This window comes from Phocoena sinus, chromosome 2 (assembly GCF_008692025.1).
Source record: "Phocoena sinus isolate mPhoSin1 chromosome 2, mPhoSin1.pri, whole genome shotgun sequence".
NCBI lineage: Eukaryota > Metazoa > Chordata > Mammalia > Artiodactyla > Phocoenidae > Phocoena > Phocoena sinus.
Window position 1 is genome coordinate 4688346 of NC_045764.1, and position 15711 is coordinate 4704056.

The window sequence follows — 15711 nt, forward strand, 5'->3', positions numbered from 1 at the left end:
CTGAACTGAACTGTATTAGATGGGATTGGATTGTGTTGCATCGTCTCATACCCCAGAGCAGCAACGATCACAAGACCTTGGAGGGGGTCACATTTTTTTCTAGACTGTGCGCTGTCATCATGGGACTAATGGCTGGAGATGCTGAGAATTGGCTGGATATAGGTACAGCCAACAACTCTAAATGAGGTCCTACATTGATTTGCAGACATTTAGAAGAAGCACTTTTTCCAATGAAATCTTACATAAAACACTCCTAAACAAACAAAAGCTGTGTTCCTCTGGTTGAAGTAGGAATTGGGGCATCCAGAGACCCCAGTTCAGCCTCCCCCTCCTGCTCTCCCCACCTCCAGAAGATCTTTACAGCTTTGGAGGTTTCCAAATTGACTATTTGAAAAGCAAACAGTAGCTGGTCTTAAGAAGGCAACTTCCGGGGGATTCCCTGGTGGCGCAGTGGTTGAGAGTCCACCTGCCGATGCAGGGCACATGGGTTCGTGGCCCGGTCCGGGAAGATCCCACATGCCGCGGAGCAGCTGGGCCCATGAGCCATGGTCACTGAGCCTGCGCTCCGGAGCCTGTGCTCCGCAACGGAAGAGGCCACAACAGTGAGAGGCCTGCGTACCACAAAAAAAAAGAGAAGGCAACTTCCGTTCCAGCGCTAGGTTTGCCTATTCAGGGTGAGAAATGCAGCCGAAGTTATTTTTGCTTCCCAAACATGCCCGTTTATTACATGGACACCTGAGTTTCTAGAGACCCAACCTTCCTTCTATGGAGAAAGCTTTCTTCACCATGTCTGCCTACAAACTCGTACAAATTCCAGGTATTCCCCTTAGTCTTTTCTGACCTCCAGCATCTTAGATAAAATGAAGTTTGCCATCACCTGGGGCCCTACAGTACTTTAACCACGATACGCTATTATACTGCTTTGTAATATGGTGCCCAAGCTGGGTTCATGCTACTTTAATAAGTCCTGCAGGGAGAACTGAAAACTCACTTCCTAACCACAGACTCCCTTATATGTCTGTCTGCAGTCACTGGTTTATACGGGAGTTAAGGAATCTTGGTGGGGGCAGGGAGGAAAATCTAACAGTGACCATGATTTGGGGTTCAGACAATAAAGGTGAGGCTGATGTAAGGACAAACTATGAGGCTTCTCAGAAAAAAAGCCACTCCCAAAGAAGAAGGAGTCTAGCTCTACCAGAATCAGCCAGAACATCTAGTGGCAGGAGAGGAAACAGTGGTCTCCAGTGGATTGAATGGCCATGACTTGAAATCATTAAAGCCCAGACAGTCTGATTCCATATACATTCTGGGGATAAAAGGGTTGTGTTTCTAAGTGAAAATAGCCCTTCCATGACTCTGTGTGGGACTTCTCTAGGAACGTAGAACTCAGGGGAGGGAAGTCAATACTCCAATGGCAGGGGAAAGGTAATCAATTCAAAACAAGAGCAGAACATCAAGCGATATCCCAGAGGCAAGAAGCAGCAATAACTAAGGGTGTTTGGAGCAGAGTCGAGCAGGGATGGTGGGAAAATAGCACACAAAGTTGTCTGAACATGAGAAAGACAGCTGAGAGGAAAGTAGGGGCAAGAAGATATTCAACAGTCTAGACCAACAAATGAGACCACGGGAGATCCATCTAGGGTCTCATTTAAAAGTGGGAGAGCGGGGCTTCCCTGGTGGCACCATGTTTAAGAATCCGCCTGCCAATGCAGGGGACACGGGTTCGAGCCCTGGTCCAGGAAGATCCCACATGCCACGGAGCAACTAAGCCCGTGCACCACAACTACTGAGCCTGTGCTCTAGAGCCTGCGAGCCACACTACTGAGCCCACGGGCCACAACTACTGGAGCCCGTGTTCTGCAATGAGAGGCCACCACAATGAGAAGCCCGCACACCACAACTAAGAGTAGCCCCCGCTTGCTGCAACTAGAGAGAGCGCGCGCGCAGCCACGAAGACCCAAAACGCAGCCAAAAAAATTAAAACATGGGAGAGAGAACAATACGGGAGAGGAAGAGAAATGGAGGTCCAGTCACTAACAGGTTGGGACTGAGCTAGCAAAATTCAGATGGAAATGTAAAAGTGTGCTCATTTGTACCCACATACTAGTAAGAGTGGGGGACATGCAGGCTATACATTGTATTCTTATTATTTATTCTCATGACCGGGATTTGACACTATTAGGTGCTATGTGCATCTGTGAGATTGCCATGCCTCAGAGATCTGTGTTCCAAAAAATATTCCCAAGTGAGCCCCAGTCTATGGGAAACGATCCACTTAAATGTTACGGCTTGGTAATCACTTGATACTTCGGTATTTCAACTGGTAGTATGAAGTTAGCAGAAAGCATTCTTTGGGCCACAAAAGATTGTTTTAAGCATATGTCAAATATAGAACTTTTATTTTTAAATTTAGAAAAAGAAAAACTATACAAAGATCAAACTTTGGTAGCTTGGAATTAAGACAGTATAGTTAGGAGGGGGTGTGGGGGAGGATGGACTGGGAGTGTGGGATGAGCAGATGCAAACTATTATATAGAGAATGGACAAACAACAAGGCCCTACTGTAGAGCACAGGGAACTCTATTCAATATGCTGTAATAAACCATAATGGAAAAGAATATATAAAAAAGAATGTTTATATATGTACAACTGAACCCCTTTGCTGTACAGCAGAAATTAACACAGCATTGTAAATCAACTGTACTTCAAGGTAGGGTAGTGCAAGTGTGTCCATAAATCCAAGCATTGCAGAGTACCTCAGTTTCATCTGGTATAAAGTGAAAACTGCTGTAAGTTGACTAGTATGGATGCATGTCAAACTATCTGGATAGCAAAGAAGAGAATGTACTTCTTTCTCAACATTTTCTAAAGGGACACAAATTATTCTAAACTTTGCTGCCACACACCCTTAACCTACTGCTTTGATTCTAAGGTAGCACATGCAGTGAAACCATATTTATAGCATACTTGCTTATATTCAGATTTATGTATTATGTTTATGAGTTTATGTATTAATTTACATTCCAGAGGATAAATGAGAATACCCCATTGGTTAAAAATTCACACAACTGATTTTATTAGTATGCCTGTTAAAATGAGTATAGGAGACTAATTGAGTTCAAAGTTTGCACAAAAATTAAATACACATATAATTAATATTTACAAAGGTATTTTGAATGAATGCTAGTATTTTAAAGTGTGATTTTATTAAACGGTGGCGCTATTTAACCAGACATTAACCTTCCTAAGTTTGAGCAGAGAAGAAAAAGCTCAAGAAGGAGGCACTTCAACTAAGAAGCAGCAATTGAACAAGATGTTCTAGAGTCTTCTCCCCAAGACTGACTTCTTCCTTGAGGTTCTCTTATTTTGATTCTCTTTTCATCACTACTTCTGAATACAAAGAAAATGCCCCTTTAAAAATCCAACTCATCACTTAAAATATAAAACGCCAATAAATGATTCCCAAAAATATACATGTGCATTTTTTAAAAGAGAATTTTCACTAAAAACGTAGCAACTTCACATTAACCTGGAAAATACAGACTCATTAAAAACAGTCCAATTTCAAAATGGGCTTGTCATTAAGCAGTCTACAGAAGTAGTAAAGGGTTTGGCGATTCCCAAATATCCTCAGTTTAAGACAAATACACTTGTCTGTGGAGGGCAGATGTACCTTGGGAGCACCTTTTCTTCAACAGACTCATTGGCTGCCATCTTATCTACCTTGTCACCTGTGTTATGTTAACAGTCTATCATCTGCCACCCAAGGGCAAAGTGCAAAATATGAAGATCAGAGTCTCAGGTTTCCTGGTGGCCTCCAACTCAGTTTTGCTTTTCAATCTGAGGAGCAAGAGTGACTGGAGGGGTGATGGCTCATAAGAAATAAGTCTAGTGCTTTCCTTCCTGGTTGTAGTAGTTGCCCTATTACCCCAAAGCGTTCTCCTATGACTCACTCAATTTCTCCCATCCACTCCGTCAGGGAATGATTAACAAAACCTACCCATTTCAAATGCAAAATCTTTGCCATACAATAACCATACCATGCAAATACTGTAAATCAAACACAGATACCATCACATAAAATTAAATGAAAGTTGAGGGAATTTTTGACTGACCAAACAAAATATTCAACTAACAAAATAGTTTTTTTAAAGGCCAACCAATATTTAGTTTCAACTGCTCCCTTTGGAAGAATGTGGCATATCTTGCTTTTGAGTGTGATCTTTAGCTTTTTGACAATCCACGATTAAAAACACAGAAATCTCTAGGACGTATCTGCAGCAGTCATATTAATTCCTGTATCAAAGGTATGCAGACTAAACTCTCTATTCATCTCAACTTAAGGTTTTGAGAGAGTTCCTAAAAATACAAATCTATAATAATTTACTTAGGTAATTTTCATGTTAGAATAAACATTAAAGATTTAGTATTAAATATTTAGTAACTTTATCCATTTGTCAGTACTATCAAAATCAAAAAAGAATAACTGTATAGCTACAATTACATTTGGATATCTTCATTTGTAATCTTCTATCTGTAATCTTAGCTCTTAAAAAATATCATTGAACATGTCAACAGACAAGAGTGGGAGAAAGGTGAACTATATGTGAAACTTTAAAAAATATTTGTATTTAAAAGAATACTTACTCTTTTGCCTCCCTCTAAGAGGATATGTCCTGAGTTTTTCAATAATATCAACCATGATCAAGCAGGTCAGAACCAAAGAGACTGGCAGGTCAGGTAACATATCCGGTAAGGTACAAGCAGAAGCATTAATATTCTTTTGAACCTGTTTTCAGAAGACCATTTAGAAGCATTAAATTTTTGTACTTTCTTTGTTCACAATTCTTTGAAGATTTGAAAGCAGTGCTAAATTAATTATACATACATTTACTAAAAGACTAGAAGCTTGGTTTTCAGCTTTTTAGGTGCTCAACCCCACAAGGTTTTGAACCATTTCTAAAGATGTAATAAGGGTTCATATCAATGGAAGAGCTTTCAGTTAAAGACAGAGCTTGGTAAATGTGCATAAAAAGTTAACAGTAGGCTCCTGGAATAGTGGAATGGGGAATCTCTCCCAACCCAACTGCTAAGCAGAGCCTCTGAGAGTCCTAGCTCAAAGAGCTGGGGGGGCAAACATTAGAGTGTTGGGTCTTCCAAGAAGGGAGAGCTAGGTAAACCCAGCTCGGCTTTGGAGCACTTCCTTCATCTGTTTAAGGTATCTACAAAAAAGGCTATGACAAACATCATGTTAATGGTGATATGTTAAGAGTTTTCCCTATGAGATCAAGAATAAGACAAAGGTTATACCATGACCATTTCTATTCAACACTGTACTAGAGGTCCTAGCCAGTGTAACAAGGCAAGAGAAAGAAATAAACAGTGTAAGTATTGGAAAGAAAAACACACTGTCATTATTCATAGACTATATGATTATAAATGGGGAAAATCTCCCCAAAATGGATAAATTATTCCTACACACCAAAAACAAAGAGCTAGAAAATAAGATTTAAAAAAATGATACAATTTGATACAACCTCAATGAAAATTCCAACTTTTCTGTGGAAAATGACAAGCTGATTCTAAAATGAACATGAGAGATGAGGGGAAGATGGCGTAAGTAAGACACGGAGATCACCTTCCTCCCCACAGATACACCAGAAATACATCTACACATGGAACAACTCCTACAGAACACCTACTGAACGCTGGCAGAAGACCTCTGACATCCCAAAAGGCTAGAAAGTCCCCACAGAGACAAAAGAATAGGGACGGGACCCGCACCAGTGGGAGGGAGCCGTGAAGGAGGAAAGGTTTCCACACACTAGGAGCCCCTTCATGGGCGGAGACTGCGGGTGGCGGAGGGGGGAGCTTCGGAGCCACGGAGGAGAGCACAGCCACAGGGGTGTGGAGGGCAAAGCAGAGAGATTCCCGCACTGAGGATCGGTGCCGACCGGCACTCACCAGCCCGAGAGGCTTGTCTGCTCACCCGCTGGGGCGGGCGGGGCTGGGAGCTGAGGCTCGGGCTTCGGTCGGAGCGCAGGGAGAGGACTGGGGTTGGCGGCGTGAACACAGCCCGCAGGCGGTTAGTGCGCCACCGGCTGGCCGGGAGGGAGTCCGGGGAAAAGTCTGGACCTGCCGAAGAGGCAAGAGACTTTTTCTTCCCTCTTTGTTTCCTGGTGCGCGAGGAGAGGGGATTCAGAGCGCTGCTTAAAGGAGCTCCAGAGACGGGCGCGAGCCGCGGCTAAAAGCGCGAACCCCAGAGACGGGCATGAGACGCTAAGGCCGCTGCTGCTGCCACCAAGAAGCCTGTGTGCGAGCACAGGTCACCATCCACCCCTCTTCCGGGGAGCCTGTGCAGCCCGCCACTGCCAGCGTCCCGGGATCCAGGGACAACTTCCCCGGGAGAACGCACGGCGCACCTCAGGCTGGTGCAACGTCACGCTGGCCTCTGCCGCCGCAGGCCTGCCCCACACTCCGTGCCCCTCCCTCCCCACGGCCTGAGTGAGCCAGAGCCCCCAAATCAGCGGCTCCTTTAACCCCGTCCTGTCTGAGCAAAGAACAGACGCCCTCTGGTGACCTACACGCAGAGGTGGGGCCAGATCCAAAGCTGAACCCCAGGAGCTGTGCGAACAAAGAAGAGAAAGGGAAATCTTTCCCAGCAGCCTCAGGAGCAGCGGATTAAAGCTCCACGATCAACTTGATGTACCCTGCATCTGTGGAATACATGAATAGACAACGAGTCATCCCAAACTGAGGAGGTGGACTTTGAGAGCAAGATTTATGATTTCTTCCCCTTTTCCTCTTCTTGTGAGTGTGTATGTGTATGCTTCTGTGTGAGATTTTGCCTGTATAGCTTTGCTTCCACAATTTGTCCTAGGGTTCTATCTGTCCGTTTTTTTTTTTCTTAAAAAAATTATTTTTCTTAATATTTTTAATTTTAATAACTTTATTTTATCTTACTTTATTTTATCTTCTTTCTTTCTTTCCTTCCTTCCCTCCTGCCTGCCTCCCTCCCTCCCTCCTTCCCTCCTTTCTTCCTCTTTCTTTCTTTCTTTTTCTTTCTTTCTTTCTTTCTTTCTTTCTACTTTTTCTCCCTTTAATTCTGAGCCATGTGGATGAAAGGCTCTTGGTGCTGCAGCCAGGAGTCAGTGCTGTGCCTCTGAGGTGGGAATGCCAACTTCAGGACACTGGTCCACAAGACACCTCCCAGCTCCACATAATATCAAACGGCGAAAATCTCCCAGAGATCTCCATCTCAACACCAGCACCCAGCTTCACTCAACGACCAGAAAGCTACAGTGCTGGACACCCTATGCCAAACAACTAGCAATACAGGAACACAACCCCATCCATTAGCAGAGAGGCTGCCTAAAATCACAATAAGTCCACAGACACCCCAAAACACACCACCAGACGTGGACCTGCCCACCAGAAAGACAAGATCCAGCCTCAACCACCAGAACACAGGCACTAGTCCCCTCCACCAGGAAGCCTACACAACCCACTGAACCAACCTTAGCCACTGGGGACAGACAGCAAAAACAACGGGAACCACGAACCTGCAGCCTGCAAAAAGGAGACCCCAAACACAGTAAGATAAGCAAAATGAGAAAACAGAAAAACACACCGCATATGAAGGAGCAAGATAAAAACCCACCAGACCTAACAAATGAAGAGGAAATAGGCAGCCTACCTGAAAAAGAATTCAGAATAATGATTGTAAAGACGATCCAAAACTTGGAAATAGACTAGACAAAATGCAAGAAACATTTAACAAGGACCTAGAAGAACTAAAGATGAAACAAGCAATGATGAACAACGCAATAAATGAAATTAAAAATACTCTAGATGGGATCAATAGCAGAATAACTGAGGCAGAAGAACGGATAAGTGACCTGGAAGATAAAATACTGGAAACAACTACTGCAGAGCTGAATAAAGAAAAAAGAATGAAAAGAATTGAGGACAGTCTCAGAGACCTCTGGGACAACATGAAACACACCAACATTTGAAGTATAGGCATCCCAGAAGAAGAAGAGAGAAAGAAAGGGACTGAGAAAATATTTGAAGAGATTATAGTTGAAAACTTCCCTAATATGGGAAAGGAAATAGTTAATCAAGTCCAGGAAGCGCAGAGGGTCCCATACAAGATAAATCCAAGGAGAAACATGCCAAGACACATATTAATCGAACTATCAAAAACTAAATACAAGGCTTCCCTGGTGGCGCAGTGGTTGAGAGTCCGCCTGCCGATGCAGGGGACGCGGGTTCGTGCCCCGGTCCGGGAAGATCCCACATGCCGCAGAGCGGCTGGGCCCGTGAGCCATGGCCGCTGAGCCTGCGCGTCCGGAGCCTGTGCTCCGCAACGGGAGAGGCCGCAACGGTGAGAGGCCCGCGTACCGCAAAAAAAAAAAATGCAAGTTCTGCTGAGGATGAGGAACATGAAGATCGCTCGTTCTCTGCTGGTGGAAGTGTAAATTAGTATACTCTCTTTGAAGAACTGACACTGTCAGTTACAACTGAGTACTTGAACATCTTGTGACCCATCAGTTCTACTCCTACACATTTAACCAACTGAAATGCTTGCACATGGGCACCAAGAGACATGTTCCAGGATATTCACAGCAGCAAAAACTGGAAACTGAAACGGCCATTAAGAGCAGAACTGATGATGTATACGTATAGCTGATGCACTTTGCTGGACAGTAGAAACTAACACAACATTGTAAAGAAACTATACTCCAATAAAAATTAATTAAAAAACAACAAAAAAAATTTTAACCACTCTTGTGGGTATGTAGTAGTATCACATTGTGATTTAGCTTACATTTTTCTGATGACCAATAATGTTCAGCATATTTTTATGTGCTTGTTTGCTATTTGTAGATCTTCTTTGTGAAATGCCTATTAAAATATTTTGCCCATTTAAAAACAAAGAGTAGAACTGATGAATAAAGTATGATATATTCATAAAATGATGAATTCATAAAATACTTTATGATAAATTCATAACATGAAATGATATATAGGAACGGAAATGAATGAACTACAGCTAACCAGAAAAACATGAAGGAATCATACTTTTGAATAAAAGGAGCCAGAGACAAATTAGATAGATAGGTAGGTAGATAGATAATAGATAATTTGATTTCCCTTCATAAAACTTTCAAAAACAGATAAACTAACTTGTACCTGTGGTATTAGGAGTTAAGATAGAAGTTACCTTTGGGATGGAGGGAAAGGTAGTCATTGGAAGTGGCTTTTAGGGCGTTGACAAAGTTTTATTTTTTGACCTGAGTAGTGTTTCTTAATTTTTTTTTTTTTTTTTTTTTTTTTTTGCGATACACGGGCCTCTCACTGTTGTGGCCTCTCCCGTTGCGGAGCACAGGCTCCGGATGCGCAGGCTCAGCGGCCATGGCTCACGGGCCCAGCCACTCCGCGGCATGCAGGATCCTCCCGGACCAGGGCACGAACCCGTGTCCCCTGCATCGGCAGGCGGACTCTCAACCACTGCGCCACCAGGGAAGCCCTGACCTGAGTAGTGTTTCTATGGGAGTTTGCTTTGTGGTATTCCATTAACATTGTGTATTTATGTTGTGTGAGGTTTTCTGTTTTTGTGTTAGATTTCAGTGAAAAATAAGAAAAAAGGAAAGAAAAATATCCAACAGCGGGTGAGACATAACGGGAAAGAATCCCCAAAAGAGCAATTAAACTGTAGATAGAGCATTATCTGTGATAGTGGTGTTCTTTGAAAGTGTTGTACACTGAATTTTCAAAGCTCTTGGGAACCTCCCAAGTGCTTTACAAGGTCTTTGGGGAGGAAGGAGAAAATGATAAATCTAGATTAAAATATTTGTGTGTTGCAATTTGATGCAAAGTCCATCTGTATGGCCTTCTGAGGTTATTCTGTGTGTTCATGTATTGTCCTAATGCTACATGTAGGACATCTCCCAAGAGTCATGTCATTTCTAATGATGTCATCCACTACCTGGTACTCACCTCTCTCACAGAACTGATCATACCTATTCTAACTGCCTGTTTATTTTTCTCTCTACTGTCAATAAAAAATTACTGAAGGCCAGAGACTGTCAAATTTTCTAAGTGCTCTATCCTCAGTTTCTAACACAGTACCTGGCATGTAATAAGCACTTAATGACTACCTGCTCAGCATGTAAATGAAAATCTTATAAATAAATAAATAAATAAAATTAAATCTTTCACAGCACCTTGAAAATTAGTAAGATTAGCAGGGTATTCTGCTTTGAACTCTCTGGGTAAGAGTCCTCACAGGCTGAAAGTTCTGCCTATAGTATTCCTGCCCTGCTGATATCCATTCATCAGAGTCCCTTTGTAGCTGCATTTATTGAAACATAAACTCAAATTTATTTTCAAATAAACATCGTGTACAAATTATGTGTCAATGGAATCTTATCAAAGCTTTAGCATGTGAGTGGTTGTTCCCTTGGATATTGATTGGATATTCCATTTAGAACCGAGGACACTCATGAAAAACATCAGGTTAGAAGAAACACATGTGGATGTACTCTCAAATTCCTTGCTTTTTTATTATTTTCAAATAACTTTCCTTTCTCACACAGAAGCAATTTTTCTAATTGGCTGCTATACTTTCCTCCACAATCACAGAGGTAACAATGATCTTAGTACCTTAAATATATATATTGCAACTTAGAATAAAACCGGAGAAATTTGTTTGGGCATACCACTCTATGAAATTTTAATAACAGGGGACATTTTAAAAACTCAAAATCTTGCAGGACAAGAAATCAAAATTCCATACCTTGGTCACTGCTATAGAAAAGCTGAAGCTGGGAAGCGTGGTGAGGATTACACACATCATCATAACAGGTCTCCTAGCAAAGGAGAAAAAATAAGCAAAAGCAATAATGTACAAGATCAACAGTTCCTGTTACATTTTGCCGATTTTGCAGTTCCTGTTCCATTCATCTATAGTTTTTCTAAGAAGCTACTACTTCCCTATTTCCATTTCCGAAATGTTTGTGTATGGCAAAGGGGAACACACACAAAAGCCGGAATGCTTTTCTAGAACAAAGGGGTGAGAGGTTTCCAAATAATTAGCAAACCATCGACTGCTAAAAGCATCACAGTACAAGACAAATGACATTCAATATTTTCAAAATCCATTCATCAGAATCCTGCCCAAGAGTTCAGGGTCTGGCGACCAACTGAAAAAAAGAACAGCATGACCTTCTCAAGTGATACTATACCTCACGTTGTAAAATTGATTTTTTCAAACAATATATTTAGAAACAGTATACTGTTGGATAGTTAAAGACGACTTAGAGTGAAAACACCTGGATTTTTTTACGTGAACCACCTCCCCCCCAAAAAAATCATATAGACGTAAAAATCACATAGTTTTTAAATGTTTTTGGATCACTTTTTAAGCCTTGCATGATCAACCAAACAAATAGCTATTGAGATAGAATATATAATAGTCTATCATGACAGAGAGAATTAAAATGTGTATTTAACATCACTAATTTATGGGAAGATAAAATATACTCAGGTTTTCTATAGTAAAATATTCATCCCCTCTTTCCTTAGTTAAATACGTATTATATGAATTACATATATAGAATAGTATGTGTTTAAGTTCAAAAAGTATTGTTGGAGTCTTACAAATGACTAAGAATTCTTCTTGGTCCCACCATTTCACTCTACCCCAGTCCCCTCCTAGATGTTCTAGGTATAGACATAAGATAGGGCAGTGGATAGCCCATCTCTCATAGCCAGACTCAGTACAACCTGCTAAAACCAGAGGTAAGATGGAATTTTAAATTGGTAGCTTTGCCTCCTTCTCTGAGCCCAGATCCAGACTCCTGCAGCACTCAGCTCTCTGAGGCTAGCTGGGGCATTCATAGAGTCCTCTTCTCAGCTTGACCTCTAAAAAATAAGAGTGCCCCAGGGATTATTCCTGCACCCCTTATTTATCTATATTATCTCCCCTGATGATCTCAGCCAATCCCATCGCTTTAAACACCACCCACTTGCCCATGACTCACAAATAGACTATAGTATATATACACTGGCCTCTGTCCTGAGGTCTGGACTTGGACACCCAACTATCTATTTGGCACCTCCACTCAGATGTCTAATCTAATAGGCAACTCAAACTTAACATGCCTAAAAAAGAACCCATACTCATTCCAATCATCATCAAATGCTGTCTGATGATTTAATGCCAAAATGTATTTTGAATCAACCTCTGCCAACACTGTGGTTCTCTCACTATCATATCTCATCTGCAGTGTTTCGTAACCAGTTTCCTGTTAGTGTCCCTCTTCTTGCCTAGCAATATTTTCTCCATAGAGCAAACGTCTGATTTTTCAAATGTAAAACACCTCTTGTTACTGCCCTGCTCAAAAATCACCAAAGCTGGGAGGAGTGGGGAATGGGGAGTTACTGTCTAGTGGCTAGAGGTTCAGTTTTGCCAGATGAAGAGGGTTCTGTGGATGGATGGTGGCGGTGGTAGCGCACCAATGTTCATGTACTTAATGCCAATGAGCTGTGCACTTGAAAATGGTTAAGATGGTAAATTTTATGCTAGGTGTATTTTACCACAAAATACACTCATTTGTATATCTTAGAGATTTAAAAAATATTTTCAATGTATGACTAATGTAATTAGAATAAAATTGAAACCTATCACTGTTGCCTAAGTGTTCTACGTGATGTGGTTTCTCTTATTTCTCCTACTCTCTTCACTTAGAATGACCTGCCTCTTCCCCACCATCCACTTAATCCTGCCATACTAGCACCCTGGTTATTCTGTGGTCACACCAAGCTTGCCCCACCTTCCAGGCTTACACTGGCTCTTCCTTTTTGCCAGGGTGTCTCTAGATCGCAGACCTAAATCTAGATCATAGATCTTCCATGTCTGGCTCCTGTGTGCCTATCCCCAAGGTAAGTTCCATGGGACTATGTACCTTATCTGAATTGTTCATTACTTTAGCTCCAGCATTTAGAACAATGTTTCTAAATCTTTTTTGTACAATAAACTTCCTGGGAATCTGCTAAATCCTATGGACCCTTCTCAGAATAGAATTTTTAAATGCACAAAATACATAGACTACAAAACAAAGCAATTATATTGAAATACAGTTATCTGGGCTTCCCTGGTGGCGCAGTGGTTGAGAGTCCGCCTGCCGATGCAGGGAACACGGGTTCATGCCCCGGTCCGGGAAGATCCCACATGCCGCGGAGCGGCTGGGCCCGTGAGCCATGGACGCTGAGCCTGCGCGTCCGGAGCCTGTGCTCCGCAACGGGAGAGGCCACAACGGTGAGAGGCCCGCGTACCGCAAAAGAAAAAAAAAAAAAAAGTAATACAGTTATCCACATTCTTTTAAAATTTTGATTTAGTAATATATACACTTATCTAAGAATACAGTGTCTTCTTATTTTTTTTGGAGCATTCAAGATCTAGTGGAAACTGTAGTCTCTCATAATTTCAAGGTAGTGAAGATCATAAACCGTAATCTGAAGTATCTGCAACAGTTGTAATGTGATATGAAAAAAAATCTACGTAATAAAATTACAGGTCCTGCTAATACTACTCTGGTTTGTTACCAGCATTCATAGTGGAAAGAAATGCCATCTTTCAATCAGAGGTTATCGAAAGTAGAGATGTAACTTGTTTCTCATCCAAGTTCAAGAACCCCATAACCCTGGAGAATATCTGGCACAGAGTAGGAATTCAATAAATGCTAAATGAATGAACAGACTAGTTAATAAGTGAACACTAATCCAAATCTGTGTTTTATTTAAGCAGAAATAATGATAACCTGTATTTGAAAATCTTGACTTACTGCTAACATATGCTTCTAATTTATTAATGAGTGGTATGGGTTAAACTGTGTCCTCCCTAAAAGACATGCTGAAGTTCCAACCCCCAGGACCTCAGAATGTAACCTCATTTGGAAATAGGGTCTTTACAGAGGTAATAAGTTAAAATGAGGTCATTAGGGCAGGCCCCCATCCAATAAGACCAGTGGCCTTATATAAAAGGAAATTTGGAGACAGATATGTACAGAAGGAAGATTACATGAAGAAACACAGGAAGACACCATATGAAGATGAAGACAGAAATCAGGGTGATGCATCTATAAGCCAAGGAATGCCGAAGATTGCCAGCAGACCATCAGAAGCTAGAAGAGAGACTTCCCTGGTGGCACAGTGGATAAGAATCCGCCTGCCAATGCAGGAGATACGTATTCAATCGCTGGTCCAGGAAGATCCCACATGCTGTGGAGCAACTAAGCCTGTGCGCCACAACTACTGAGCCTGCATGCTGCAACTACTGAAGCCCACGTGCCTAGAGCCCATGCTCTGCAACAAGAGAAGCCACCACAGTGAGAAACCCGCGCACTGCAATGAAGAGTAGTCCCCTCTCACCGCAACTAGAGAAAGCCCGCACACAGCAGCGAAGACCCAACACAGCCAAAAATAAATTTTTTTTTAAATGTTAAAAAAAAAAAAAAGAAGAGAGGCTTGGACTGGATTCTCCCTCATAGCCCTCAGAAGGAACCAAGCCTTCCAACACTTTAATCTTGAACTTCTAGCTTCCAGAACTGTGACACAATAAATTTCTGTTGTTTAAACCACCCAGTTAGAAGTACTTCGTTATGACAGTCTTAGGAAACTAACACAGATTTTGCTATAGGGAAGTGAGATACTGCTGTAACAAATACCCAAAATGTGGAAGTGGCTTTGGAATTTGGTAATGGATAGTCTGGAAGAGTCTGAAGATGCAGGATAGAAAAAGGCTAGATTATCCAGAAGAGAATGTTAGTGGAAATATGGAAGTTAAAGGAGATTCTGGGGAGAGCTCAGAAAGAGGAGAGCTGTGCAGAAAGCCTCTACTGTTCTAGAGAATACCTATATTATTATGAACAGAATGTTGCTAAAAATATGAATATTAAAAGTCCTTTTGGTGAGATCTCTGACAGAAATGAAGACTGTGTTACTGGAAACTGGAAGAGCGGTGATCCTTTTTATACAGTGACAGAGAACTTGGCTGAAATGTGTTCTGTTGAGTATAAAGGAGAACTTGTACGCAATGAGCTCAGACACTTAGCTAAGGGGATTTCTAAGCAAAGTGTTGAAGGCACTGCCTGGTTTCTCCTTGTTGACTAGAGTAAAATGCAAGAGGAGAGAGATAAATTGAAGAAGGAATTGTTAAACAAAAAAAAGCCCAGGCTTGAAGATTCAGAAAATTCTCACCCTATCCATATTGCAAAAGATACAAAAAATGAGACAGCATGTTCTGGAGACAACAGTAAGGGTGTGGCTTGTGAATCCAATCAACCATCTCAGCAGAAACCCTGACAGCTTGCACTGAAGGGGGACAGAGATGGGGCAAAATGAAGAAAGGTTGTGAGACTTCTGGGTACAATCGGCAGGAAACAGGCTAAAACAGAGCTATATGGAGGCAAATATGTACTATCCTTCAAGAAAAGGGAAGAATGACTCTGATGATGCTTCAGAGGCCAGGGAAGCTGCCGCTGCCACCACAGGCCCAGGGGTTCCCTCCTCAGATCCAGAGAGCAGGGCTGCTGCCCAAGGCCAAGAGGGTGGAGCCACCACCTTGATGAGCCCAGAGAACAGTGTCCAGACACAGAGGTTTATTGTCAAGCCTTAAAACTTAGAACTGTTGGCTAAAACCAATAT

At 41.9% G+C, this 15711-nt stretch overlaps 1 protein-coding gene across 2 annotated transcripts in view; it reads right to left on the reverse strand.

The window, feature by feature from the left end:
- TMEM236 (transmembrane protein 236) overlaps positions 1–15711 on the reverse strand; it is a 47002-nt gene that overhangs the window by 18809 nt on the left and 12482 nt on the right. For both annotated transcript variants that reach the window (XM_032624315.1, XM_032624314.1), the window contains 2 exons: positions 10802–10874; positions 4648–4789 (listed from right to left, as the gene is read on the reverse strand). In XM_032624315.1, the coding sequence (XP_032480206.1) occupies positions 4648–4789; positions 10802–10874 (215 nt within the window). The remainder of the gene's footprint in view (positions 1–4647; positions 4790–10801; positions 10875–15711) is intronic.